At 38.0% G+C, this 26513-nt stretch overlaps 1 protein-coding gene across 3 annotated transcripts in view; it reads left to right on the forward strand.

Annotated features, from left to right (window-relative positions):
• The window catches only part of myom1b (myomesin 1b), a 61443-nt gene that overhangs the window by 12917 nt on the left and 22013 nt on the right, over positions 1 to 26513 (forward strand). For all 3 annotated transcript variants that reach the window (XM_041814373.1, XM_041814372.1, XM_041814371.1), the window contains 11 exons: positions 3319 to 3407; positions 5113 to 5154; positions 6902 to 7063; positions 7215 to 7376; positions 12505 to 12646; positions 15278 to 15477; positions 16575 to 16628; positions 16742 to 16866; positions 16983 to 17166; positions 17989 to 18163; positions 18247 to 18368. In XM_041814373.1, coding sequence (XP_041670307.1) covers positions 3319 to 3407; positions 5113 to 5154; positions 6902 to 7063; positions 7215 to 7376; positions 12505 to 12646; positions 15278 to 15477; positions 16575 to 16628; positions 16742 to 16866; positions 16983 to 17166; positions 17989 to 18163; positions 18247 to 18368 — 1457 coding nt within the window. The remainder of the gene's footprint in view (positions 1 to 3318; positions 3408 to 5112; positions 5155 to 6901; positions 7064 to 7214; positions 7377 to 12504; positions 12647 to 15277; positions 15478 to 16574; positions 16629 to 16741; positions 16867 to 16982; positions 17167 to 17988; positions 18164 to 18246; positions 18369 to 26513) is intronic.

Genomic DNA, 26513 nt, shown 5'->3' on the forward strand with positions numbered 1-26513 from the left:
CAATTCCGTAACGTCCCTACTATTAAAAAAGTGTAGGCCTGTGTGTCCCCACTAAAACTGAAGCCAGACTTTATGACCCAGCATATCATGGCCCATTGGCACAACTGCTGCATTGAGGTCACAACTCACTGCACCCTTTCGACCCCCATCACCCTCCTGCGTATTTTCAAAGCTAAATGCTGGCAGGTATGCGTTATCTGTATTAGCAGCTAGAGTCACACCACACAAAAGAACACAAACATTTCTTTAGTAACAAGTAAGCTAGTTCACTGGTTTAGTGCTAACTTGTGAGAAGTAAACCTAGCTAGGTACAACTTGTTAGCTAGTAGTTGCATAAATGTAACTTTGAAAAATGCTGAATGATACCCAATAATATGAATCTTTGATGTAACACACGCTTAAAGTGTAAGATTTCTTGTTTCTTTTTTTCACATACATGCAATGACGGCTGCTTTAAATTCAAGGCTAATTTAACCCTTGGCTTATCTCCGTAGACAACTGTTGCTAAAGCTAGCTAGCAGTTAACTATTAGCTAGTAATACCGGCCAAATACACTTTTAAAACCGAGAATACTAATTGAAATGTTCGTCCTTGATCTAATACATTCTATAAAGAAGCAAGTTTTTACGTTTTGCCCACAATGACAATTTTGACTGGCTGCTTGAAGCTCCAGGCTAATTTTACCTTTGGCTGACCTTCCCTGTTAGAAACACTTAGAGTGTCCCAAATTGCATACTTCTGTAAGTATACTGTATTAAGCTGGGTGTGCGATTTCAAGCCGACCATACGACTGTCGTGGCTGAATGTCATCTCATACTGAAACAACCATCGCGCATGACCTGAGTGCTCACACTGTGCGACTGAATTCGGGACGTACTGTGACAGAAACTTACAGAGTTTCCTTTTTAAAAGTCTCACACACTCAGGGTGTCATATTTATATATTTCGAATTATATTCTCTCTCTCTCTCACCCCTCTATCTCTCACGCTCTCTTTCTCCCCCGCTATCTCTCTCAGTCCCACACACACAAACAGCATCACCTCTATGTCAGCTGCAGGTCCGTGGGTAGGAATATTTCCTGTTCATTTATTTCCTTTATCATAGAGCAGGGGTGCATCAGAAACTGATTCCAGCTGTTGTCATGGTAACAATCCCCAACAGTTGTTTATTCTGCTCGCGTTTCTGCTCTCACTGTGAAATGTCTCGAGTTGTAAAACCAAAATATCAAACATGCCAGAAATCCTCCTGATCAGTCGGGAGCAGGTCATGGGGTCGTAGTTGGGCTGTGGTCAGCCGTCGTACCCCCATGTACACAGCACGACAAATGACGCCCGATCCTACTGAAAGTTGGCCCGACTTCAGAGTGAGTCGTGCAACTCTAAATGGCTGAATTGCAGGAAATTGCAGTGTACACCCGGCTTTACAGTAAACTTTAATGCAGTCCAGAGCGCTTAATCACAGCAGATTAGTATTGGCCCAAATTGCTCATGGCCATTTTTCACTAACAGGAAGTGAAAAACATTTTATCTGCCTCTGTTTTCTTCTTCTACTTCTTTTTAAACAGCAAATTGAAAAAAGGCATAAAGCAAAGTTTGACAGCTACTTTCACTCACTTAAATTTATGTAACTTGAATTTACGTTACCATTATTCACTTGAAGAAATCAAACTTTTTTAACTTACATGCCTTTTTATTTGTTGAAATATGCTGCTTTTGCTAATAACAAGTTAGCTAGCGCGCTAGCATGCTAACAGTCCAACATCCAGTGTCCATTGTTCAACACTCAAGTCTTGAACGGTTTTGAGAGCACCAGTACTCACTGCTTTTGAGTATTTCTTTCAGAGGTAAAGCCCTTAGCGCATTCATGTCCTCAAATTATTTTTTATTTAGAACAGAACCATGTAATTGAGGAATGTTGCTAATATGTGATAGCTAACACATAGCAACATGTTATTTTCCCTTGAATTATGGGCAGATACCTTATTTTTATAAAAACTGCATCCAACAAAACAGAAAAAACTATTGAATTTCCAACATTAGTGTGAGGTCATTCAGATTGTCTGATCTTTCCTTTTATGTCTTTTATGGTCCTAATCCCTGTGTTTTTATGGCTTTTATTTGTTTTTATTACATTTTAATTGTTTTTATGGTGTTCTTGCCTGCTTTTTTTGTCTTTCCTCTCAATGTTTTTAATTCTGCAGTGTTTGTGACTTCGCTGATTTTACTGTGCACATTTTGCTAGTAAAGGAAAATCACATTTTAATGTTAAAAATATCAGGAAAAGGAAGGGACTGACGGGAGTAGGATGGGTTCTGGTGTTAAACAAATTAGTCAGACAATGCAGGAGATATTTATTCAAAATTCTTCAAATATTCCTGTGCCAGATTAATTTTGTAGCTTTTCCTGTAGCATCAGCCACACATTTGATATCAAGTAGGAAGAACCAAATCTTTTCCCTAACACAAGGGATTGTGTTGGAAGGTTGTCAAAATTTTAACAATTTATTGTAGATTGATATATCTAATTTCAATAACTCATAGAATAGAAAAGTTCAGGAGCTTTGGAACAATTCCAAGGTGCAAAGAAGACAACTGATTCTATTAACAATCAATGCAAACTCATATAAACTGTCTAAATCTGACACCAAGAAATTGCTTGTGTGTTTGTGAAATGTAGACAGTATTAAAAGGTTTGTTTGTGAATTTTTGATCGGTAAAGACAAGCTTTTAACCAATGTGGGGTATCAAGGTTTTTGTTGCTTTGATATCCTAACATTTATCAACACTATTTGATTTGTACAAGTATCATATTGAAGTTTAAATTCTACCTTATTATGTTGGTATTTGTTCCTGCTTAACCTTCTCAAACAGATTGACACCACTGGACTGTGAGCCAGACTCTTTCCTAGGGTCTGCTATCACAGATAACAAAGAGCACAGCTAAAGATAGCTACAACATTTTCAACAATGAGTCAGTTACCTAAACAAGCAGATAACATTATTCTAGTCACATCTTAGTAGAATCTGTTGTATTAACTGGTAAATTTCTCTTAGATACAGCAAGCAACAGATGCTTTCATGTACAGAGACCACCAACACTTAGTACAGATGACATCACCAGTGCTATCTATTTACTGCTGCAGTATTCCTGGCCAGGAGTCATGAAACGCCCCACAGTCAGGGCTCACATAGCTGGTATTATTTACATGGTTGAGAGGGCTGAGGTTGAAGTGGGGGTAGGGGCACTGTACATGTTAATCCTTGAGAGAAAGAATGTGCGTATCATGGACCCTGATCAGCTGATGCTCTCCTCTTTCAGATGTGATTTTGATGACACAGCGCAGTATCGCGTCTCTGCGATGAACTCCCAGGGAGAGGAGTCTGCATTTGCCTCTCTCGTTGTGAAAAGTAGGTTTCAACAAGTCTTAAAACAATGCACTAATTTCCTCAACAAAAAGTTGCTCTTTAAATTAGGTGATATAGCGACACAGCATGTTATACTACAATACAATATGGTACGATACTATACAATATAAGATGCAATTACATACACTATGATATGACACCAGTATATTAACAATATGATATGATACAATATGATACAGTATGATATGTTACAACACAATTTGAAACAATATGATACAGTACAGTACAATATGGTAAGATACAATAACATATGATACAATATGTTACAGTACAATACAATACAAGTCAATATAATATGATTTGAGACTATATGATATGGAATGATATAATTTGATACGGCAAAATATAATACAATATTTAAGGACAATACATTATAATATGATGAATAAAATACAGTAAGATATCATTCAATATGTTACAGTATCATGTCATACAATACAGGAGTGGTAGGGGGTGGTCGAAAAGCAGAAAGAGAAGTAGGACAAGAGAAACAAAAATGAAAGACAAATTTCTGGCAGTAATGGCCATAAACCGATCTCCCATTTTGCAGGATATGGGTGTAACGCCAATAATGATGAGAGCAATGTGCGAAAAATTAGCAATAAGAACTATTATTGGTAGAAATCAGAACGGGTGGTTGGGGCACACCCCGTGTGTGCAGACAGACCACGTTCTCGTCCCTGTTTCCGACTCTGTCTGCTGTCCTCTGTCATATAGAGGCACAGAAATGCCCAAAAATAAACCTTTAAAACAAAAAAAGGAAATCAGAACAATGATTAGTATCAAACAGTAAGATAAAATACAACTAGAAAATAAGAGAATGTAATATGATAAAGATATGATACAATATGTGATATGTTATGATATGATGTGACATGATATAACAAGATCTATGAAATTACCATTAGTTCAAGACAGTAGAAAGATCATAAAATCATTCAGAAATGATTGCTTTTAATGCAAAATTGTGGAATTTTTTAGTGTGATAAAAAGGCTGCGATTAATCATGATTAACAGAGATCCTGAGATTAATTGTGTTCAGTAGTGTAAAATCTCTTATATACAGCGCTTAACAAATTTATTAGACCACCTGTCATATTTGTCTCAGAGACCATCCAGCATCATGAAGTGCTTTAATGCTGACTATTTCATTTACAGTGAGCTCTCCACGTTTTACCATTTTGAACAGGAATGAGGAATTTCAAACTGAATTCACCCAAGTTTGAGCCGGCTCACTGGGCTTCTCTGAGCAAGCATAACATTCAACCGCTAAAACTAATTTTTCTGCTCAGCAATGCAAGTAAATAACTATAATTTGACATATTAATCAAGAAATATTAATGCGCTTTACTATTTTTTCTGTTTTTTTGTAAATCAGTAAATTTGAAATTCATGGATAACAATAATAATTATATTGTAGCATTAAAAATATCATTTGGGTTAAAGAGCTTCTACATATTGGTGTATTAACCATTGCGAAACATCAAAAATGATTTTGGTAATTACCAATGCTGTTAATCGAGGGCAGCTGTGGCATAAACCCAACTTTAGGTGGTGGTCTAATAAATTTAAGCGCTGTATGTAACATTTGATCTGACTTTCACTATATCAATATTTTGTTAGGGTTATGCTTGACTGCTTTGTATTTTCTGTAGGTATTTATAGCATTTTCTGCTTTTCCTCACAGGATTTAAAGGGGATGTTGACGAGTCCCTCCCAGCACCCAGACGTAAGTGGGAAATTTTGTTACTATTTGTTTGTATTTCTCATGGTATTCTGTACTGTGTAGTAAAATATAAAATCAGTCTTAATGTATTTGTTATCACTGTAGGGCAGAATAACAAGCTTAATGATACTACTCTTGACCTAACGCCAACCTATGAACTTGTTACAGCTAATGTGGTAGTAAATATTTGTGCACATACAAATCATGTAGTCATGTAATCATGTAACAGCTTAAATTTCTTTACAATAGCACTTTCTTTATAGCTCTGTTTTGGTCTCAACCAACTGCTGAGGAAAAAAAAATCTGTTTTTTTTTTTATTTTTATTTTTTATGCTACCAGACGTCCATTTATAGTTATGCTAATTTTGTCTGTCTGCAGTTTGGCACTGTGCATGACCTGTACAGCTGCTTTATTGGAACACATTTTCTGAAAACACCTGACCTCTGTTGCAGGTCCCAAAGGATAATGACAGCAATGGCATTTAACAACAGATTTTCTGGCAAACACACCCAAAGCAGCTGACTAAAAAGTCCTAAAAGCTCCACAGTGCAGCTTTAATGTAGTCATTCTGCCTTAATGTCAAAACTGAATCAGTATAAGGGTATTGATCATGCAGTGTTATGGATGAGTGCACCTATATAACTGATTGCAGCTGCAGCGATGGGATGGAGGTGGTGGGTTGGGGGCTTAGAATTACAGCGGGTGCTACTGCACTAACAACTTCTTTGTTTTCTTGATGCTGTGGCAACAATACAGGTGGCAGTACTGAAGGTAAACGGGTCACAGGACTCTGGTTTGAGAACGTTTTGGTGGTCTGTTTTCACTGAATAGTTGTCTATGCATGGTCACTTTTGTCCGTGTAGGAAATTTGAATTCAAAGTCTTCTTTCTGGGAAAATCGACAGATTTTTCAGCATCTCCAGTCAGTTTTATGTGTGTCATGATTGTTGCAATCATGCAAGATTTTGTTCTGTATAGACTGCAAGATGAACAACTGAGGCAGTTCCCATTTTTTATACAACTGTTTTCACTCGTTTCTTGATTATAAAGGAGTTTATTTTTTCCCTTTTGATATAAGTCTAGTCCATATTAATAAATCAAGATTTCCAAGTTGAGTGTCCCTTTGTGGAGTTTTTAGCTGGAATTGAAGAAAATAGATCATGATGAAGGTACATTACCTCTGTATTGTTAATTTACATTCATGTCTCCCATGTTGCGGGATAGATTAACATAATTAAGCTGAAACAGCTTTTTATTAATCCAAGAATTATTATGAGATGCACAGAAACCCTTTAAACAAGTAAAGGCAATATTTTAATGTGATTTCTGTAGCAAGGACAAGATCAGCAACTACAATATTGCAGTATAGATCATTCTTGTATTACCAGCCAAGTTAAGAACTGAAATGAGTGGGTGGTACATACTGTATTTCCATGTGTCTGTTGTGTATCACTGTCTTAAGCATGACGAGTCTTCACATCTCTTCCACTCCTTTTTGTGAGCACTGTTATGTTTCATTTTCTGAGTCACTGTTGGTGTGTATTTGTTTGTTGTTACATCTTCTTTTGCCCCCATTCTTCTGCCTGGCTGAAAAGTTTGATTCCAGCTTATTGTTCATGCTTTGGGGGCTCTCATTGACACTGTTTTGATGATGTTTTGTCTTGTTTACAGTGTGATATTTTTCTCCTCTTCTTGACAGGAATGCATTAGTCTTTGCACTTATCTGACCTTGATGTTTCTGTCTCTGTAGATGGCCCAGTGTCCGAGTATGGCATCACCTTCAAGACTCACATTGTTGATAAGTTCAGTGTATCATTTGGGAGAGAGGGTGAGACCATGAGTCTTGGATGTACAGTCATTATTTACCCAGCCCTGCATCGCTACCAGCCAGGGGTCCAGTGGTACAGAGATGGTAAGCAGATGGCGACAAGACACCAACATTTTTCTCTATCTTATCTGAAAGTTTTTCTGGACATGCCAAATTTTACTTGGTAAAAACTGGCAAGAAACTTTTGAAGATTATTCATGCCTTGACATGAGAGACTCATCTTTTTCTTTGCTAGATGTTCTGCTGTCTCCTTCTAAATGGTACCACATGCACTGGAGTGGAGATCGAGCCACGCTGACGCTCACACATCTCAACAAAGAGGATGAGGGGCTCTACACGCTGCGTGTCACCACCAAGTCTGGATATGAAACCTACTCAGCTTACGTCTTTGTCAGAGGTTTGTGTTGCAGTTTTAGATGACTCCTCAACTTGTGCAAAGATGGCCATCTACTGTATGTAAAACATTTTGCATTTTGTGCTGTACAGTGTCAAACCCTCCACTAGAACAACCATAAACTGTATATTAATATGGACAACACATCTCTCCTTTTGATGGACAAAAGTGAAACCAAAATATCCCCTGCAGTGGGCACCTAAATATTGCCCTGGTTATGTACTTTGATGCCAAGAGGTGCAAAAGATCGCTAAGCCCCGCCCTCCAGTGCTACACGCCAATCACATCTCTTGCAGCTACACAATGCACTTGGACATCTGGCTTGTAGACCTCCATAGAAAAGCTTTAGAAATTTTGATTTTCCTGCAGTTTTATTAAGATTTAAACTGCTATTAGTCAGAAGAATGGTCAAACAATATACATGAGGTAAATACATTGATATTAATAAACCCCACCTGTTCAGTGGACTGTTCTAGGACCCAGCCATGTCTGCTCAGACTTCATGTCAGTAACATGTTCAACACCCTCTTGGAGCAAAGCTTTCTACATAAAGTTACCATAAGCTAGCTCATCCCCGCTAATGCAGTGGCCAAATTCATCTTTGAACGCTAGCTCATCATATCATGTTTTCAGCTTAGTATTCTTATGTTCAGATTAAATCAAACTGAAGTGTTAACTTAAGTAAAGGGTTGAAGTCAAAGCCTAGCCAGCTGAAACTAATAATATTAACTTCCTCATTTGCTATTTATTAGAAGGCTTACTGACAGGTCAGCAGACACCATGCCTTTCCACTAACCGAAGCACACATCTGACTTACTAAAAATAAATTAAAGGTACAGTACACAACACAATAGTACTCTTGTGTTAGTTTGAGGAAAGTTAAATGACTTATTTTCTAATTCTAATTCATTGTCTCTCACTGTTCCTCCTCTATGATTCAAGTAGGTACAACATGAAACGATACAATACAAGATGTTACAATTTCATACAATGTGATACAACACAATAACAAATGCGATATATAGTATCGTATTATAAGAGAATATACAATAACATACAATACGATATGATACAAAATGATACAATATGATATAATACGATACAACAACACAGAACAGGACAGGACACAACACACCACTATGATATGATAAGAAAAGATAAGATAAGAAAAGATACAATACACTTTATTGTACCCCAGAGGAAATTTATATTGGACTCCAGGTGCTACATCTGACAAGTGCCACCACAATGATCAATAAAATCCCACATTAACACAATTTACACAAGTACACAGAGTATTACATACCATCATACAGTTATGAACACTGCAAAGGCTGCGTTTCTCAACAGAAATGTCCATCATGACCTCAAATATTCTCTATACAGTTTCAAATTAGTAGTTAATACAAAACTACTCAACTTGGGTGTGATGAGACACTTAACCCTCGAGAGGAGAGAAGACTCAGTGTGGTTCACAAGAACAAAATCAGAGTAGATTTTATTTGATTTCTGGTTGCCACACAAATAATTTGAACATGGTGGGAGCGTCTGGTTTCCAGTTCGACATCAGACTCTGCCATGATGGATGCTGCTCTCTGTAGCTTCTGATGTTTTACAATAGCTTTCACTGTCTTTAGGATTGGACAAAATATGTATTACCTGAACTCATAGTTAAAGGGGACATATTATGCAAAAATCACTTTTTCAGACTTTTCTAACAAAAATATGTGCTCCTGGCCTGTCCACAATCCCCTCGAATACCAGAAAAATCCATTCCCTTCTACCCTCTCTTCTCACCTTTTAGAAAATTTGTTCTGAAACAAGCTGTTCTCAGATTTTACCCTCATGATGTCACATGGGGAGTAAGCACCTGCCCCCAGGTTTGGTTGGTCCTCCCCGCTTTGAAGAAGGTTCTTCCCTCCTCTCCTGATCTTCCTCTCAGCTACCAGCTGAGATGCTGGATAGTTCAGTGCGTTACCCTGCTGACTTTGATCTGGGAGATTGATGGTTCGAATCCCAGTCAGGTCCTTAACTTTGGATAAAAGTGTCTGTAACATCAGGAGTGCCACATCCATTTCTTGAGAGGGGTGTGGTCAGAGGTGGAGTCAGACAGCTCATTAACATTTAAAGCCACAGACACAGAAATGGCTCGCCTCGAGCAGGGCTGAAATAGAGGGCTTTTTAGACATGCGAAAATCAAATACTGGAGCGTTTTGTCGGCAACAAACTCCACAGGCATGTTTTGGGGACCTCTGAGTACAATATAAATTTGTCTTTAAAGGGTACAATATGTCCCCTTTAACTTGGAAGTAGCAGGGTTTATGACCTATATTGCAATCAGACAGCAGGGGGAGCTCTAAATGTTTTGGCTTCACTCCAAGGCAGCTACTGTTCTGTCCATCTTAATATACAGACTGTAATACAGAACCAGAAACATCCTACCACACCCTTTTGACTTAAATTCTTTTGATGGCTGAAGGTTTTGTCAGTGATTCAGGTATTTAGGAACAGATCAGTTTGAACTGCTACTTGTCATTGTGACACTTTATATCTGGCTCTGTTCTTGTTGCCTCAAGCTTATCCTTGAATAACTCTAAGCATTGACTGGCCATCACATCTCACTTTATGCAAGTTTAGAAACAATCCTCAAAATTGTAATTCTATAGAGCAGTTGCATATGTGCTGAATGTAATCCCAGTCAACACGAGCAGAGTGCAATGTTGTTTTTGTCAAGTGTGTCATCAGATCAAGGTCAAAGTCAAAACCATGTCATCTGGCGCCTGATGTGAACATCATGTTTAATACTGAAGTGAGTGAGTGGTTTTAAATAGGATCTCTCTGATAGAGACATCATAGATTGGCAGCTCTCTGGCATTTGTTTGAATACAGTGGAAAAAGTGGTCAGTTGAGCTTCCGTCAGAGACCGCCTGACCTTTGATGCTTTTACAAATGATTGGTATGAACATGCGAGGAGGTAGATCTTATTGTTCCCCTGAGGAGGCCAGGTACACTCTCCAAAACAAAACCCTATTTAATCCAAGCTACTGGCGGGTTATTCTCAGAGGGATCAGGGTGGAATGAGTCTGGCAGTGATCTCAGATAGACACTGGAAATATCTACCTAAAGGAGAAACAATAGGCTGCCCACTTTCCTTAACAAAGTGTGAAAGCAAACACACTGTGGTAAGCATTTGCCCTATTTTCATTTTTATAAAAACATTATTTTTTTATTTTTCATCATGTCAACATCATCATCAAAAATCATGCCCATTTCAACTTCATGTGTCGCTAAATATATAGTGCTGTGAAAAAAGTATTTCCCACAGTATTGTAAGTATTTGTCACACCTGAATATTTCAGGTAAACACTAATTTTTAATATTACACAAAGATAACATGAGTAAATGCAAATTGCATTTGTTGAATGATAAATTCATCTGTAAGGGAAAAAGCCATCCAAACCTACCTGGCTCTATGTGAAAAAGTAATTCCCTAATAACTGGTTGTGCCAGCCTTAACGGCAGCAGCAGCAATCATTTGAGATAACTGGTAATAAGTCTTTAACATGGCTATGTAGGACTTTTGTCCCACTCTTCTTTGTAGAATTGTTTTAATTCAATGAAAAGAGTCAAGTCTGGACTTTGACTAGGACACTCCAAAACCTTGATTTGGTTTTTCATAAGCCACTCAGAAGTGGATCTACTGGTGTGTTTGGATCACAGTCCTACTTAAAAACCCAAGTATGCTTGAGCTTGAGGTCACAAACTGACGGCCTCTCCTTCAGGAGCAGAAATTATGGTCCCATCAGTTACAGCAAGTCTTCCAGGTCTGGCAGCAACATATCAGACCCAGACCAACACACTACCACACCACCATGTCTGACTGTTGGTAAAATGGTCTTTTTTTTTTTATAAAATGTGTTAGTTTTATGCCAGATGTAACAGAAAGTTCAGCTCTTGTCTCTTCTTCCCACAAAATGTTTTTTTCCAGAAGTCTTGGGGATCATCAAGATGTTTTTTTGGCAAATGTGAAACAAGCCTTTGTGTTCCTTTTGGTCAACTGTGGTGCTGGCCTTGGATGCCGTTTTTGAATTATTACCATTATTGTTGAATCATGAACACTGACGTTAACTGAGTCAAGGCCTGAAGGTCTTTAGATGTTGTTCTGGGTTCTTTTGTGGCCTCCTAGGTGAGTCGTTGATCTGCTCTTGGAGTCATTTTGATAGACTGGCCACTTCTGGGAAGGTTCACCACAGTTCCAAATTTTCTCCATTTGTGGATAATGGCTCTCACCATGGTTGGCAGAAATAGCTTTGTAACCCTTTCCAGACTGATAGAAGTCACTGACTTTGTTTCTCATGTGTTCTCGAATTTCTTTAGATTTCTGTAGGCATGAAGTTTTGTTTTTTGAGATATTTTAGTCTACTCTGCTTTGTCAGACAGCTTCTACTGAAGTGATTTCTTGATTCAGCAGGTCTGGCAGTATTCAGGCCTGGGTGTGGCCAGTGAAAATGAACTCAATTTACCTAAAAATGTGGAGAATCACAGTTAAATCATGATTTAACAAGAGGGTGCAATTACCTTTTCACATAGGGCCAAGTAGGTTTGGATTGCTTTTTCCATTAAAAAATTAAAAACAGCATTTTTTTTTAAAATTGAAAATGGTTGTGTTTATCTAATATTAACATTTGTTTCTTGAGCTGAAACATTTAGGTTGAACAAATATGCAAAGAAATAAGGCATCAGGAAAGAGGCATGTACTTTTTTCACATCACTGTTCACTCATACTTCATGATGCAACCTCCTCGTCTGAAGTTTGGACGTTAAGTGCCCTGGCTTTACCCACACCACATGCTTCTTTAAGAGTCACCTCTCTTATCCCCTTTCACTCCGGGGTGGGTTGCTGCTAATTCTGTCCTCCAGCCGCTGACTCCTCTCAGCTCGTGTTTGACTTGAGGACCAGAAACATTCCTGGCATGAAGCCCTGCAGCTACGCAGTTCAGCACAGGGCATTACTCACCTTAAAACATGCAGCCACTGTGGGATCAATTCAATAAAAACAAATCCTTGGCTTATGGATTAAATAAATGATAGCTTGAATTCTTAGGGTGTTTTTTGTTCTTGTTTGTGCTAGATGCCGACGCAGAGGTCGAAGGAGCTCCTGGTGCCCCTCTGGATGTGCGCTGTCTGGATGCCAACAAGGATTACATTATTGTTACATGGAAGCAGCCAGCTGTCGACGGTGGAGACGCCATCCTGGGATACTTTGTGGACAGGTCACTGAGCATATTAGATGGATGCTACTTGAGATTGAAGTTTAAAAAATGTTGGTCGATCTGAAGCCTCCTGGATAAAGCCCAACAAAAACGCCCGCTTTGTCTAGGACTGCATGCACACTATTCCTACCAAATGTGGCGTCTCACTGAGTGTGCAGTGTCAGATCTAAATTCATAGTATGCATTTCTATGTATGCAAGAATTCCCTGGATGTTTCAAAGATTGGCCCGATAGGGAGCATACTGGCTGTACAAAACCACCCAAAATGCATTGCAGCTCTCAAACCGTCCTATATCAGAATCATCCGGCCATCAAACAGTAAAAAACAAACTTCCTACTGTAATACATCTTAAATGTATTACACTGAAAACTGAGTTTTGATAAAATGACCAAAAATTACCAATGTACCCCATCATCACTAGAGCTTCATAAGAGTTCTAAAGGTGTAGGTATTTTATCTGTACACTGTTCTTCAATAAAATAAATTAGCACCATAGCTCTAGTCCCTAGTTGTTATGTCAGTAACGTTTTATTTTAGTGGGCCCTAATTACCTAGTAATTCTAATAATCATTTATGAGATAGTTTTCTATCTCATACGTGTAATTATTTAGTAATTTCTCAAGAATAAATTTATAATTACCCTGAATTAAGTTGCATTTTACAAGAAATGACTTTAAAATATGATTATGAAGGAAATATTTACTAAGTAATAATTTATTAATTAAGTAAATGATTGTAATATTGTTGCAATACTTTGATAATTTTTACCCTAACCCTAACCATCTAAACCAGACCCTAACCCCCTAACCTTACCCTAACCCCCCAACCCTAAACCTAACCCTTAAATTACTTGAAAATTATTCAGGAAGGACTCACTTTAATTTAGTTAAAATTAAAGAGATTATCTGGGAATTATCATGCAATTTGTATAGAACGTTATCATCTTATTTCTAAGTAAGTACTTGGTCAAATGCCACCTAATTACCAGAGAACAGCCACAATATTACAAGGAATTACTTAATATTAAATACAGCATTGCTTGTTAAACATTTCCTCAATAGTACAGAGTTACTACTTGGTAAATACAAATTTATTACAAGGTAATTAACACTTTATCCTTCAGAAAATACTAGATAATGTCCACTCGCTTTAAAATAACTAGATAATTAAGGCTCACTAAACTTCTACTATTATGTCCATACGTTGTTAATGAGGTGTGCGGACTGAGCTCAAATCTGGCCTGTGGCTCTTTAATGGCATGTTATTCCTCACTCTCTTGCTCCTCAATTTCCGACTCTATCTGCTGTCCTATCAAGAAATAAAAGCCCAAAATACATCTGTAAAAATGAATGAAAACAGAAAACTTGAAAGTAACCGAAACTTAAATGACCGCAGCAGTCATATTTACGATCAGTGTGTATGTTTTTATTTTTAGCTTTAACTGGACAGACTTGTCTGACAGATCAAACTAGGAAAGGAGTAATTGGAATTTCACATTATAATAACGTCATAGTAAACAACATGTTTTTTTCTTTACATTAAGAACTGCTCCTTGAAGTCCATAAATCTTCAAAAAGGTCACTTAATGATAGCAAGTAAGTAAGTAAGTAAACTTTATTTGTATAGTGCTTTTCACAGACAGTAGTCACAAAGTGCTTCACAGTAGTAGACATATATAAAACGATCAGACAGTCGAATAAATAATGTAAAATACAACCAAACACAATGCTGGGTCAGTTTGGACAAGAATGCTTGCTGAAACAAATATGTTTTTAGGTGCTTTTTGAAAGCAACCACTGAGTCCAGAGAGCGCAGGTCTAAAGGAAGTTCGTTCCAAAGGCGAGGCGCGGTGGCTTTGAACGATCGGTCTCCCCGAGTTTTAATGATATACCAATCTAAAATTCACAGGATGTTTTTCACCACCCTGGTAATGATGAAATGGGCTGCAAGGGAACAAATGAAACATGTTTTGAAATGAATGTGTAAAGATTATAAATCATCTTAATCTTTGCTATAGTTGATCACTACTACTGCTAATGATTCCCCTCACATTGAACTCAAATCACATCTTTCTGGTTGGTCTTACTCAAAAACTACAGATCACAGCTCTCCCCAGTTACTGCTGGTGTTCCCCAGGGCTCTGTCCTTGGTCCTCTCACATTCATTATGCTTTTCCTTCTTCATGGTTAGCTTTTTATGAAATTTGGTGTCTGTTCTTTTATACTGATGACATCCTTGTCTTTTAAGACAAACTCCCCCGTCTTCCCTCCCAAACTGTCTTAAGGGATACTGTGATTCAGTCGGTAGAGTCGGTTGTCGAAGGTAGAGGTCTGATCCCCAGCTCCACATATCGATGCGTCCTTGGGCAAGACACTTAACCCCAGTTTGCTCCCACTGCTTTGTCAATGGTGTGCAAATGGGTATAGATGCGTTTGAGTTTTCAGATGAGTAGAAAAGCGCTATGCAAGCTCAAGTCAAGTCCCTTTACCATTACTTTGACACAAAAACTCAATGAAGCTTCCTGAAATGTTTGCAGTATTTTGCAGGTTTCCTTCACACCGTTTAGATACTTGAACATATTTGCAATGAAACACTGATGTTCTAAGGCTTATTTTGTGATATGTGCACAGATGTGAGGTTGGAACCACCCACTGGATCCAGTGCAACGACACTCCCGTTAAGTTTGCCCGTTTCCCCGTCACTGGCCTGGTAGAGGGACGCTCCTACACCTTCCGTGTTCGTGCAGTAAACAAGAGCGGGATGAGCCACCCGTCCAGAGTCTCTGAGCCGGTGGCCGCCATGGACCCAGCAGACCGGGCTCGCATGAGAGGTAATTTACAGTCTCTTCTTCATACATAGGTGAGACATGAGGGTTAGGGCAGTATATTTGATGCAGGGATGTCATCGAGATTTATAGACTCCATGAAACGCTATCCCATCAGGCTCCACAGCTTCAGCTAACCCTGTGACATTGCTTTAACCGCACATTTGCTTCATAAACAACCACTCTAAAGCTTTAATAAAAAGGCTGTCATAATGCATACTACCAAACACTTTAAAATTTTACAATTTCTTTTTTTTTTAATGATTAAAAATAAATAAAAAATGTTACAAATGCTTGAAAAAATCTTTTTATAGGAGAGGTGAGGAGAGGAGTTAATCTATCAGAAATCGAAGCAAACACATGCAAACTTTTTAAATTGCACATATACACCAGATACATTTTGCTAACCAAAATTGTTTTTTTGTTGCTTTGATATCTATATTGTTAGATTCAAAACAAATATCATTCTGATGTTTAAAATTCAACTATTTTCTCTGCTTTAAATAAGTAAAACTTTTTTTCACACTGAAAACTCTATTTTGGATTTACTAAAAACAATAAAAGTGAGTTAGAAGAAATAAAATATGAATCTTTTTAGCATTGGGATAGTTTCAAAGAATCCAAAACTGCTTTCAAATGTATAAAAAGCTACTTTTTAAAAGGATTTTAAGAGTTAAAGAGTTAAGAATCACGTTCATTTATTTGACCAATTTTCTGTTATTGTTTCAGCTATGAATTAGAAAGGGGAAAACATACAATTATCTAAATCCCAGTAAGGCCCCTTTCCTTCCCTGAGACCCCTGGTTGGTCAATCCTATTTTCCTCACTACTGCTGAGTAATATCTACTGACAACAGCAGCAAAAAATTCGAGGAAAATTGACTTTTTAACCGATCATTTCGGTGGTCCAGGATTCCCATTTAAATGAAATGTTATGATAGCTAAAGTGGGTCAGTTCCAGTGTTTTGCAAGCAATTTTTTTCCTCATATTTACAGATGCAAATGTGGTCAGAATAACTTTATTTTTTAAAATTCAAATAATGGAGCTGTTGAAAATAGTGAACATCAGCTTCATTAACAGATGATTCACTTTCTTTTCATCAGGTACTTCTGCTCCTTGGACTGGACAAATCATCGTCACAGAGGAGGAACCAGCAGGTGGGATTTATGCCAACTACATTCATGACAAAAAAAGTATTATACATTTATCATTTCTTCTGCTGCACAGCTGGTATGTTTAGGGACTTAATAGCTTTACTTTTAACCATTAGAGGGCATCGTTCCTGGCAGACCTCTTGAGCTGCAGGTGACAGAAGCGACCAAGAACTATGTGGTGCTGAGCTGGAAGCCACCAGGAGAGAAAGGCCTTGAGGGTGTCATGTACTATGTGGAAAAGGTAAATTTACCTTTATGATAAAATATTCAGGGAGAATCCTTACTAAAACCTTATAAAATTAAAGTAGTTGTTTGTATCTGTAACTAAAATGTTGAATATCTGATTCTTTTTGTCAGTGTGTCTCAGGCACAGACAGCTGGCAGAGGGTGAACACAGAGATCCCGGTCAAGTCTCCTCGCTTTGCGCTGTTTGATCTTGCTGAGGGGAAATCCTACAGCTTCCGTGTCCGCTGCTGCAACTCTGCTGGCGTTGGCGAGCCATCTGACCCGACTGAGGCCACAACTGTTGGCGACAAGCTTGGTCAGCAAACAAACACAAATTCAGTAGAAATACTAATTTATTAAGATAAATAATACAAGTTATCTGAGGGCACCTTTCGGAGCACTCAAAGCCATATTTAGGCAAACAAGGAAATGGTCATAATGAGTAAGAAATTCTTCAAAAAGAGAGCTCAGAGAGGTTAAACAAGCAGGAGGGATATTTAATTTGGCATAAACCAAATGACGGAAATGTGACTCAAACTAAAATGCATTTAATCTAAAGACTAAAACTAAGACTAACAATAAAAGATAGCTGCCAGAATTAACTGCTACTAAGGTTTACAGCCAGACTCTTGATTTAGGGAGAGCAGGATCATGATGTTGTTGATAAATGCTACTGAGAAACTGTCACATTTGGCAAATGTGAATCTGGAACTGGGTGATTTTTGGTTTTACAGCTATTAAATTTGAGAAAATGATAAGAGAACCATGATCTTACTTTAAGACACTTGGGGAGGGAAGATGATGGAAAGACAGAGTTTGTCCTGGAAGACAGATAGACCAGGGTGTCATCAGCATAAAGGAATAAACACTAAATTTCACGAAAAAATGACCAAGAAGTAAGAAAGAGACAATTAATGGGAGAGGACCCAGGAAAAAGCCTTGAGGAACACCAAAAGTAACTGGGAGAGTGGGTTTTTGAAGTGGACTAGGTATGATTTGAGTCAGGTGTGAAGGGTGCCATTGTTAGCTTTTCTGTGGAGGAGAGAGATTGTGTCAAAGCTGTGCTTCACTCAAGCACAGGACAGGTATTGCCAAGAATCAAGAATGTCTCGAGTAATTACCCAGTTCTGGTTTACAGATATCCCATCAGCCCCTGGAAAAGTCGTCCCCACCAGAAACACAGACACATCCGTCGTCGTGTCTTGGGAAGCCTCCCCTAACGCCACAGAGTTGGTGGGATATTACATCGAGAGTAGTGTTGTGGGAAGCAACGTGTGGGAGCCGTGCAACAACAAGCCTGTGAAGTGCACCAGGTACTTCCCTTTCTTTAAAAGTTTCATACTCAAGGGAATGAAAATGTTTTGCCTGCTCCATATTTTATCGATTATATTTGCAGGTTCATCTGCCACGGTCTGATGACAGGAGAGAAGTACGTGTTCAGGGTGAGGGCAGTGAACGCAGCAGGACTCAGCCAGTTCTCGCCAGAGTCTGAGCCTGTAGAGGTGAAAGCAGCTATTGGTGAGTGAAACAGAGAGAAAAGCAACACTGGAATCAGTAGATACCGAGGATATTATTGTTTGTGTAGTTTACAGGAAACAACCATCCATTCAATAATGTTTGAGAGAACAGCTGATGGTGTTCATGCTTGCATTTCTGAGTTATTTTTGTATCTATTATATTTTAAAGCTCATGTTTTGAGTTTGTAGTTTGTTATTAAATATGCTAGAATGAATTTTGAGTCTTCATGAGCTAAAAAAGATTAGTATATTTGGATAAGGATTAATTATTTCCATATAACTGTATTTCATACCTTAAAACTTTACTGCAGGGTAGGAAAATTATTGTTTTTTTGCATTTTCAGATGTAAATATTCTTGATTAGTGATACATGATACTGTTTAAATAAAGGACAAGTCTTTTAGTTAAATCAAACATTCACATATATAGGACAAAGAGGCAGTATTGATTAGATTTTAGCACATGCTGCCTACATGTAAAAGCGTTCAGAAGTAACGATAGTGAAGGCAGAAGAGAAACTTGATCATAATAACCGAAATGCATCAAACACCACAGAATGCTGATTGCTGTTTTTAGGGGTGGAATTTTCCTTTAATCTACAGCTATATTAGTGAAGAAGACTTGATTTTTAAACATGATGTTGTAGGTTAGCACTGTTGTCTTCACCTCTTTATGTCATCAGCGTCTGTACTCCCAAACTTTCTCCTCCGTGGTTCCACTTTGTCACCCTGTCACATTATTCAACACTTTCTGTTGTGCCCCACCCACCCACCAACTTTCTGTCCAGCTACATCCACCTTCCTCCTCCCTCTTCCTCCCTGCACAGCCTGATGCGGGGTCAGGGTCAGGACTTGTAGACTTCCTCTAATTTGGGTCAGTGTGATCCAATTCAGCGGTTGTTACAAACCAGCCCAATGTCACAAACCACCATCCCTCCATTTTTCCCACCTATCCTGGACACAAGACGTGTCGGCAAACCCCACGTGGTGCTGAAGGTACCCACATACACCTGTCCCACCCCACTGGTACCCTTTAACTGCTCTGACTGACTCTATTAACCTCGTAGCTAACACGACAGTGGAATTGTCCTGTTTGATAGAACACTCGTGAATTATGAATCACAAAATCTGAGGCCAGTTAACTTTAAATTCGTAAATAAAAACAAATTAGTGGAGTTTTAGGCTAACAGACAGACCTATGTCAGTTGAGGTCTTTTCTTTATATATCCTTAAACTTTAAATTGTTTTAAGGACTAAAGTTTGTTTCCTTGGTCATCCTCAATTCTTAAAGTGTGTCCAAAAGGACTGAAATTTCTTGTCCGAAAAAGCATATTTGAATATCGGTATTGGCATATCAGATATCAGCAAAAATCCAATAACATGCATCCATTATTGTTAATATTCTTACTATCAATGAGAGTTTAAATTGTTACATTTTTATAATACTACTCCAAAAGCTTGAAACATAGCAAGAGCTTCTTCTACACTCTAAAAGAAAACTGTGAACATCTTTTGAAAATGGCTTAAATTGCCTACAAGCAATTGCACTAAGTTTATTCAACTCAACTTAACATTAACTGTAATTTGTCAACTTGAGCTTGTTACTAAACAAAGCATTTTTTAAGTGGGTCCAGAGTGTAGTTTTTAGTCCAGAATATATCACATAACTTCTTACCATAAACCATGTTCACCTGACAAATCTGGATAAACAATTCATTTGAAGATATTTGGATTAAAAAAAAGCGTTTGATTTATTTTTAGGGGTATAATTAGGAGCTGCAAGGTGGTACAGTGGTTGGTGCTGTGTCCTCACGGTCTGAAATTATCTGATTGGAATCTACGGTGGCCATGAAGGGTAAACAGTCTGGAACAGTCCAATGCATTCCAAATAAAATAACCAAAACAAAAAAGCTGAAGAAGAGACAAGAAGAGACTCCAACTTTAGAAATGCACTCAAAAGTCCGATCATAATTCAAACAGGAAAACACTGTGCAAATGACTAAATGTACCTGGTTTGGAAACCTGGTTTTGAAGTTGTTTTTTTTTTTTTTTCTTTTTTTTTTTTGGTTAGGATCATTTTGAGTTTGGAATTGTTTCTGTATTTGTGATGCATTTGCCATTCATGAAGTTGTATTTTGTTCTTGGAGCAAGTTTGGTCAATTGCATTCAGTTTTTCTGTTTGAATTCAACTGAAGTTGAAGCATTCCTCTTCCTGCTGCTGTTTTGTTTCAGTTAAAATGTGCTGGACTGTTACAGGCTGTTTGCCCCTCTCTGCCCCCTAAGGCTTCCTTCCAAGTTCCAAAGCCATGCTCGTTAGATTAATTGATGACTCTTAACTGTATAAAGATGTAAATATGACTGTGTCTCTGTATATGTCAGCCCTTTGACTGATTAGTCCAGGGTGAACCCTGCCTCTTGGCTCCAGCCCCTACGGTGCCAAACAGAAGTGGTATAGAAATTAGCTGCCAATGCAGCAATCAAACTTTCATCATTTAACATTTTACATTCATTTGTGATTTTAAACATCACTTCAAGAAATGTTGCAAGTAACAAACAATTCAGGTCTTAATTTTTTGTGTAACATCCTCATGTAAGATGTTTATCTAGTTTTGTCAGGTGATTGTGGTGTAAGTGTAAGGAGATACTGACCTGACATTGGCTAAATATGCTTGCCATGTTTAAATCTTTAACAGTGAATGTGAAACCAAGCTTTTGACTCACAAAATTAGGATGCCAAATACATTTGGTAGTTTTGGTTCTTTATGGCATTACTGTATAGCTACATATAGTAACAAACCTGTTTTGTATTTTAATAAAAACCTCTTTACTAGATGTGACCTAGGCTAGATTTTTACAAATGAATAAATGGAATGATAAACTGACTTGTTAAGTCTTTACACAAACAGTATAAAACAGATCAATTCTGCTGTGGTAATTAAGCCAATTCTCTCTATATACCCTGCATGTGTTCCCTGAAAAATCTCAACATTATGACTAACTTGACTTTTAGCCTTTGAATGTCATCATTCACTGGCCAGCTTTGTGTTGAGCAGCATGCTCTGTTTACCCTTATGAAAAGCACGTAGTTAACATGCCAATGTGTTTCTGTGCCGTTTAACAGACTGATATTTTATTTGAAGTCATTTCTTCCTTGTTAAATGAGAAAAAAATGGACTCAAGAGTTTGATCATTTCCTCTGTTTCGTCTTAATTCCCTGAATTAATGTAAAGGAACAGACCTACACAAAAAAAAATAGAAACAGCTAAATTTCAGACTGTACTGTATTAGACCACTCTGAGCTGTAGTGATGAATCAGAACAATCATTAAGTATTCTTCTATTTTTTGAAGTGATACCCAGGAGGTGATGAATTGCATTGGCATTGTAACTAAAGAAGTGTTATTTCAATACAGGGTTGGCGCAAAGTCTGCACATTCACACTCACTGATCGTCTCTTGCATGCATGCTGTCTTAATCCCAAATAAAAAAACACTCACCTCCTCACAAGGATGTCACTTGTTGATCATCTTGTCTTCATTTTTTACTCTCAGGTGGATGAAGACATTTTAATGTGTTAGATAGGCAGATGTGCTGTAGATTTCTCTGTTTCTGCTTCTCTTCCTCTTGCTCTCTGAATGTTGTGAGATTAAGAGTAGCTGTGGCTTGTATGAACAAATCTTCTGCCTGTTTTTATCTTTTAAAAAACTTTTGCTCTTCTCTGCTAACTCCTGTAGGGGGCGGCATCCCTCATGGTGTGTTGCCGGAGATGGGGCCGGGGGGTAACGTGGGCCAACTAACCGAGCACAGGCCACGCTGGACGGGCACGCATGACACCGTCCAGTCCCCCTCTGACACTAAGCAAAAGCGCAGTAAAGTTCAGACTGACACTGAAGCCAGGGAAGGGGCCGGGACTGCTCACTCAGGCCTCACAGGGCCCAACCCTGCAGAGACTAAAAGCAAGGGGGGCAAGAGAGGCAGTGTATCCTGGGCCCCTGACCTGGCAAAAGATATTGTGACAGAGTCTGTGTCAGACTCAGTTTCTGACTCACTTACTGACATAGCTGCACAGTTAGACCCAGTCCCTGCTGAGGTTCAGGATCACAAAGTCAAAGAGCCTGAGGTCAAACAGGCACGTAAGTTCTCACTAGATGCTTCGGCTAATCCAGGGACAGCCATGCCCAGGAGGGGGTCCACAGGTGAGCAACGATCAGGGATGGAAAACTTTACATTTCCTTCAACACAATGAAAAACACAAACAGTTCCACCTTAATTATTTTCTACTCTGACTTTACAGTTCACCGTTCATGCAGCTGCCATTTTCCTTTGAAACTTGAAATGAGATGTACTGCTGAATCCTAGGTTTGCAAACAAGTTTATGACTTATGGTAATAATTTTGAACGATATTTTCATTTAACTCTTTTTTGAGTTCAAAAAGGAAACATAAAGGGTCGACCATATTTCTGTTTTTTTCTGGGACAAACACCACCAAGCTAATGTTAAAATTCAATCACTTTTTAAGTTGTATTTTCAATTTAAATGTGATCGAAAAAGTGTATTTCCAAGCTGAAGGCAAGCTAGCCTAAAGTAATGTTAGTTAAGATTTTATAAAGTAGTGTTCCTGGTGTTGACAGTGATTTTAGAAAACAGTCATGATAACCAGCTCATAAACGTTAATAGAAAAGTGTCTATTCCTAGCTGGTAGGTAAGATTAAATCAATGTTTATTAACTTACATTGTAAGATGTGTTAATGCTTTGCGATGAATGTAAGCTAACTGAAATTTTAGTTAAAAGACGTTGAATTTTGATTCAGTCATGTTATGAGTTAGAAGACGTGTAGAATCAAGTTAATGGTAAACAAAGTGACAGTAGCTCCTGTTATCTTATTGTACTGTAAGCTGATGAAGGAGTGTAGATTGGTAGTAGTGAACAGGTGTGTTACAAATAACATACTTCTGTAAATGCTCATATTCTGAGTGCAATGAAATTGAGTGCATTAACAACAAAGAATACTAAAATGCAGCATTCAAACTAGGGATGCATGGCTGAATTATGATAGCCTATCAAATCAGCCAACACAGGATTTATGAGTCGGTTTTTTTTAACAGTGGCCTGAAATCCAGGTCAAATACTATCTAAAAACAGTAATGAAGCCTCCTACCACCAGCACCCTTGTCAGTTAAAGGCCACTGCTGTGCTGCCAGAGCTTTCCCTGCCATTTTGCTGGACATAAGCACGAGGATCCAAGTGTGTAGGATGTCCTGATAATAGTGTGGTATAGCTGTATTTTTAACTTTATAAGCACTTTATTTACCGTCATAGAGTAATGACGGCTGTTGGAAGTCACTGCTAATTTTAGCTACACAGTATTTAGTAAAACAACTTCACATCATATACCCAATAAATAGTTTATGCACCATAATGGTTTGGTATCATTAGCATTAGCAGGCTAACTAATGTTAGCATCTGCTGGCTAGCTAACATGCTATTATGACTGATATATTATCGTCTTTCCTGTAGGACGTTCTTCAGTATTAGATGTCTGGTCAGATTCTTCTTAATTTGTTATATTCATAAAAATGTGGTAGTGCTAGCTCCGGTAGCTGACAAAACCCTTAATACTACTATGCTACTAAAAAAAAAAAAAAAATAGAAGAAGAAAAAGAAGTGGTTTAACTGTCATCACTTCCAATAACTGCAAAATGTCTGTATGATTTTGGACAACACTGCCCTGCCAAGATTAGGGCTAAGGACTGCACTGAAAATACCGCTGTAAAGTAAACTAACGGGAGTTTGTGATTTAGAACCCACTGAATGTAGGCACACAGTTTATTTTTAAGCAAAGGACTGATTGAATGTAAACTAGCTAACAGTAATGTTAGCTAACTTACATTTCATTCAACAGCTTTTCTGCAAAATTTTAGTTTTAGATTGTTGCAAGTTATGACAAAGTGTTCATAAATAGCTGATTAATAAACTGTTAGCTAAAACTGAATGCTGCATTTTAGCTTTTAGCAACAGTAATGTTAGTGAACAATTAGCTGGCTTACATTACATTTGGCCCATACCTAACATATTCATAGAGTTACAAGATATAGTAGAAGTTATTCCTGTGGTAAGTGAGCTAAAAGTGATGTAAGCTAAGTAGAATTGTAATTTATTTTAGCCGAAGTAATGTTAGCCTCTTTTTATTGTCTTTGGTGATGCTGACCAGTTGAGAAGGAAAATAATAGAAATCTTTCAGACTGCAGATTTCCAAAGTTCACAGCCCACAGTTTCCAAACCTGAGAGCAGTAAACTTCAGAGCTATCCACGTTTCAGAGGAAAATGGCAGCACTGTGGATATATGTGCAAAATAGTAATGTGTTCTTGTGTTATCACTTCTACAAGGCTGTACCCTTACACTCATGTTTTTGACAAATTATTATCAATAAACAGTCATTGAAGTGCTATACTGGTGCTCTTCTCTTTAAGGTAAGTCACTGTAAATCACCACCAGACTTTTAACTCAACACAGTCACGCTTGTCAGTCGTTTTCCCGGCCACCACTTTCCCACAACCTCCCCTTCATGGTGGCTCAGCCTCAGTCACCTGGCACCTCAGGATCCTAGAGCACTGTAACACACATATAAAACACATATCAGTATGTCATGGCAGGAGCCAGCTTATGTACTTGAAAAGTGGGTCATCCATGCAACACAAGAGCCAGACACTTGTGACCTAAGACCTTTTTGGCAACACACCTCTCAGACATACCAATTTGTCTCCCTTTAGGGGCGTATTTAAATCACATGCCTACTTGTGTACAACAGACCAACTTATCTTCACCCGTTAACATGGCTCCTACTTAGCACAGATCTTTCCCACGGCCACTTGTCATAGCAAAATAAATAAATAAATTGAATGAAATACAATAATTACAATAAATGTGTAACTAGTTTACTTCCCTCCACTGAAAGTAACACTGATATGAGTCCAGTAATCAAATGATACAACAACAAAAATAGAAGTCCTGGCAATGAAATTGAATAAGTTCATGTGTTGCCTTACCAAAGATAACAGGCAAACTGTCCAGTTTCAAGGTCCTGTGCATTTTAGACAGTGTGCACAAGTTTGCATGCAATTTTAAATGAATTCATTCCTCTACAACTCAACTTCCTAAGGGACTGTCAATAATCAAAACGGAGTAGTTAATACTGCTGGTACTGAAAAAGAGCTAATTTTACTTCTGCCAAGAGTTAAAATAATAAATGTCATAGCACTAAAACTGATGTGCTTACATGGTGTTTTGGTTGTGAAAGAGTACAGCTAGCTGTATCCCCGTGCTTCCTGACTTCATGCTAAGATAGGCTAACTTTCCTCTGGCTAAAAGATTGATAACTTAATGCCCGTTAGCTAGTTAAAAAAAAGAAGATAAACTGTCAGCTGGAAAATTTTGCTATGCTTATAAACTGAATATGTGAAGTAAAGAGCTAATGTTACTCATAAAAGAGTTAAAATAAAACAGCATATTTTCTTTATTTGAACCAACGACATTACATTTCAGAAAGGTTGCAGCTAACAGTTTCCTACATTACCTGTCTTCTTGCTTAGCTAAGCTAACACTCCTCTGGCTAAAGGAGTGAGACTTTCTCGGCTATTAGTGAATGAATGATGGTAAACCATCGGCTGGTTAGTGTAAAGACTAATTTTGGTTTACATAGCTAGCTTAGCTAGCTAGCTTTATGCCCCTGCTTCCTTTTTTTATATTAATATAAGCTAACTGTTCTCTGGCTAAAAGATTGATAATACTTTAATGTCTGTTAGTTCAAAATGCTGATAAGCCTTCAGCTAGTTAGCTAAGCTTAGACTGTATACAAGGAGAAAGAGCTTTTCTTACTTTAACCAACAGTTCAAATAATAAAATTCATGGTTGTACAAAAACTCATGTGATTAAATAATGTTTGGTTCGGAAAGCTTAGCTACATTTTTAAACTGTAAAAAATAAATAATAGTCCAAAAGTATTTTATTTATTGGAGCACAAACATGTTGAAATTACATGTTTTGTGTCAGAAAGATTACAGCCAGCCTTTTTCTCTTGTCTTCAAGTTTAGCTAGGTTAGCTCCCACTGGCTCAAAGATTGACAACACTTTCATGTCTGTTAGTTA

This window comes from Cheilinus undulatus, linkage group 19, assembly GCF_018320785.1.
Source record: "Cheilinus undulatus linkage group 19, ASM1832078v1, whole genome shotgun sequence".
In the NCBI taxonomy this organism is placed as follows: Eukaryota; Metazoa; Chordata; class Actinopteri; order Labriformes; family Labridae; genus Cheilinus; species Cheilinus undulatus.